The 2,954-nt window shown below is 50.6% G+C and overlaps 1 protein-coding gene across 1 annotated transcript; it reads left to right on the top strand.

Moving 5' to 3' along the window:
• The first annotated feature begins 317 nt into the window (after positions 1-317).
• Positions 318-2,440, top strand: NCU10077 (hypothetical protein). The gene is made up of 2 exons (XM_952772.2): positions 318-524; positions 612-2,440. The coding sequence occupies exons 1-2, from the start codon at positions 437-439 to the stop codon at positions 2,336-2,338; spliced, it is 1,815 nt and encodes a 604-aa protein (XP_957865.1). The 5' UTR covers positions 318-436; the 3' UTR covers positions 2,339-2,440.
• The last annotated feature ends 514 nt before the right edge of the window (positions 2,441-2,954 follow it).

Raw genomic sequence — 2,954 nt, 5'->3', positions numbered from 1 at the left:
TTGGATCTATATCCAAGTCTTAATTTATATATAACCTAAAAGGTTACGGTTATGCGGTTACGGTCACGCGAGCCGATCAGGCCCTTGAACTGGATGTCCGAAGCTCAAGACGGGTTGCGCTCCACAGCTGTCAGGGGCATACCCCACTACTCCGGGATTCAGGGTGGATCTAGCCTGAACCCACACTGCACTGCAAGACACAGTTAGCCTGCACGTGACATGGCGCTTAGCTCGTTGCTGCCTGCCCAGTGTTTACCCTTTTGGTCTAGACCAACAAGTACATCTTACACAAGACTTGTGAGTCGTGACGTCGACCTCTTTGAAATTATGTCAACAACACCGCTTGGCCGTTGATTGTTGCTGATTCCTTTCAATGGAATCTTTGCTCTTCGTGGTTTAACTTGCGCCGGTCAAACATCCTTCGCTATCGATCAAAATGACCTTCTGGGACCAGAAAGGTCGTGCCGCGATTCTTGCTGCGGTTGAAGCCGCCTGTGATACGGTTGGAAAGGATCTCGACGCAGGTAGGATCTTTCAATACCATGCCAGATGGCTGGAATTCCATTGGACAATAATCGTGTTCACCCGCTCATTAACTAACCCGCTGCCAGAATTTCGAGAAAAAGATGCGTTATCTGCGGTCGAGAGGGAAGCGTTGATGGCCAAAGTCGATCAATTAGAAAAGATGAACCAGGCGTTGATGAGAAATCTCGAGGAACTCATCAAGAAAGTCAACCCGGTCTCGTCTTCGGCTGTCTCAAAGGGAACTGCTAGCAGCTATCAAGATACCCCAGCATCATCAGACACTCTCTTGGAGGTACCACAACAACCGACAGGTGCAACGTCACGTTCAATCCTTGCAGAAATCTCGCCTAACACGGTTACTGGGACAACACGCGCTAGTGTCGAGGATCCTGATGCGGAAACGCACAAGGACAAAGAATTGGTAGCCTTGAAGAAACACTGCAAATTGCTGCAAGCGAAATATGATGCGAAAAAGGACATCGCACGGCGGATCGTTGATCAACGTAATCAATGGTTAAAGTATGCCGAGCATCTAGAACGAAAGCTTGAGGAGCTTACCGGAACAAAACATCAAGGGGAGGGCAACCCACATCGTTTAGCGCTATCCGCTACAGTGCCAGATCAATTGCCCACTCTTCCAAGAGAAAATGATACAGCACACGAAGTGGCCATTAAGGAAGAGCCATCTTCAGACGGGCCTGTGGTCATTTCCGAGAAGCGTGTCCGGAAGAGGAGGAATAGCGACACCAATGGTGATGCAAGGCCTAATCCTCGCAGAACTAAGAGAGAGAGCTCGGATCCTGTGATCACAAGCGTGGTGCCTGCCTTCATACCACAAGAGAGTATCGACCTCAATGAGACAACATATGTGATGCCCACACCCAAGAAGCGTAGACACCGGGACCCACCTCGACCACCAGGCAACGATGCCGCAGAAGAACCAACAACTGGCCAGCCAGCTTCTGTACCGAACAAAGGCAAAGACAGTGCCACTTCCGGCACCCCCAAACCAGTGGCGCGGTCAGAGTCCAGACTCGGCCATGCCATAGCTGAAGTCGCAGAAGACAGCTCCGAGCTCCCAGATCTCGAAAAGGAACAAGGCAAAGGTGGACCGTCCGAATCGGCCACGCCAAAGCCTGGAAGATTACAAAGCCTTCTGAATACCAACACCCCGTTACAGCGCGAGCAGCCTCTGCAAACGCCGGTTAAGGTTCCGGCGGTCGGACCAGGAAGCCTCAGCGCTCCAAACTTGCGGCGTGCTCGAGCTGTGGCCAAGTCGACTCCGCTCCGAGAACGGGCGGTTTCTGAACTGAGACTGGAAGACTTCAAGGTCAATCCAAAAGCGAACAACGGCTACACGTATGCTTTTGACGAAGTAGTACGTGGGAGGGCAGAACGTGCTAAGCTCGAGGGTTGCACCGATCCCAACTGCTGTGGCAGGACTGCCCGTATCTTGGCAGAGAGCGAGCTCAATTCAGGTGGCTCAGCTCATCTTCTGAAATCAGAAAACATTGCGTTGATGGAAGACTACCTGGGGCCAGAGTGCTATCGGCTGGGTACTATGACGATGGATGAGAAGAGGGAGGTCTGGTTGAAGGCCAAGACGATAGCTGTGGCCAACAGTTTCGGGAAGCACAGGCACCAGTTCGAACGAAGGCGTTCACCTCCGGGTTATTGGGACCCAGACTTTCCCGGCACACAAGAAGATCAGGAACGGAGAGAAGAGGCAAACAGGCGGGAGAGGGAGACGATAGAGAAGAGATGGCGCGAGGCCATGCGAGGCAACGGGAAGTGGCTCTTTAGGGATGAGTAAAGGGTAACCTGGCACAGCCATTAGGACGTGGATGTTTCCGAACAAGTATGAAGTACCTAGTACATGTCATTTACAAGAAATATTATAAGAAGTTTGAAGCGCAGAGCCCCAACCATCAGGACAGATGAAACTGACTTGCCGAGACTTGGTCACTTGTCACCAGTACATGTATGCCTTCTTGAGAAGCCAGAATCAACATATATCAACGGATTGAAGAGACACTATTCAGTCAATCACCTTTAGTTCACCGATAAATATTTCAACACCACGTTTCCAAAGTATTCCTTCTGTTTGGTTTTTCAAATGAGAAACTCTATCCGCACGTGGATGAAACTCTATCCGCACGTGGATCCACCTTTTTTCCCACACCCAACCCTAACCCTGCACAACCACAGCCGACCCGCACCAATCTCGCTCGTACCGCGCCCGTACTGCGAGGGGGGGGGTGTTTCGATTCGTACTTGAACGAGTCGAAAATTTCATATTGTCAATTAACAGTAAAAATCGTTTTGGCATTTCAAATTACAGACGTCCGTGCGCTCAAACGTTAGGGTGGGGCAAATTGTTAAATGACGATTTGTATCCCCGGACGTTTGAAAATCCCCGGACGTTTCGT

This window comes from Neurospora crassa, linkage group V (assembly GCF_000182925.2).
Source record: "Neurospora crassa OR74A linkage group V, whole genome shotgun sequence".
In the NCBI taxonomy this organism is placed as follows: Eukaryota; Fungi; Ascomycota; class Sordariomycetes; order Sordariales; family Sordariaceae; genus Neurospora; species Neurospora crassa.
Note: the sequence above shows the minus strand (reverse complement) of the source record. Positions and strands in the feature narration are given on the sequence as shown.

Excerpts from the sequence above, each read along its gene's own strand:
- NCU10077 (XM_952772.2), top strand. The coding sequence starts at position 437 with ATGACCTTCTGGGACCAGAAAGGTCGTGCCGCGATTCTTGCTGCGGTT. Across the intron at positions 525-611 it reads TGGAAAGGATCTCGACGCAG|AATTTCGAGAAAAAGATGCG; the intron begins GTAGGATCTTTC and ends ACCCGCTGCCAG.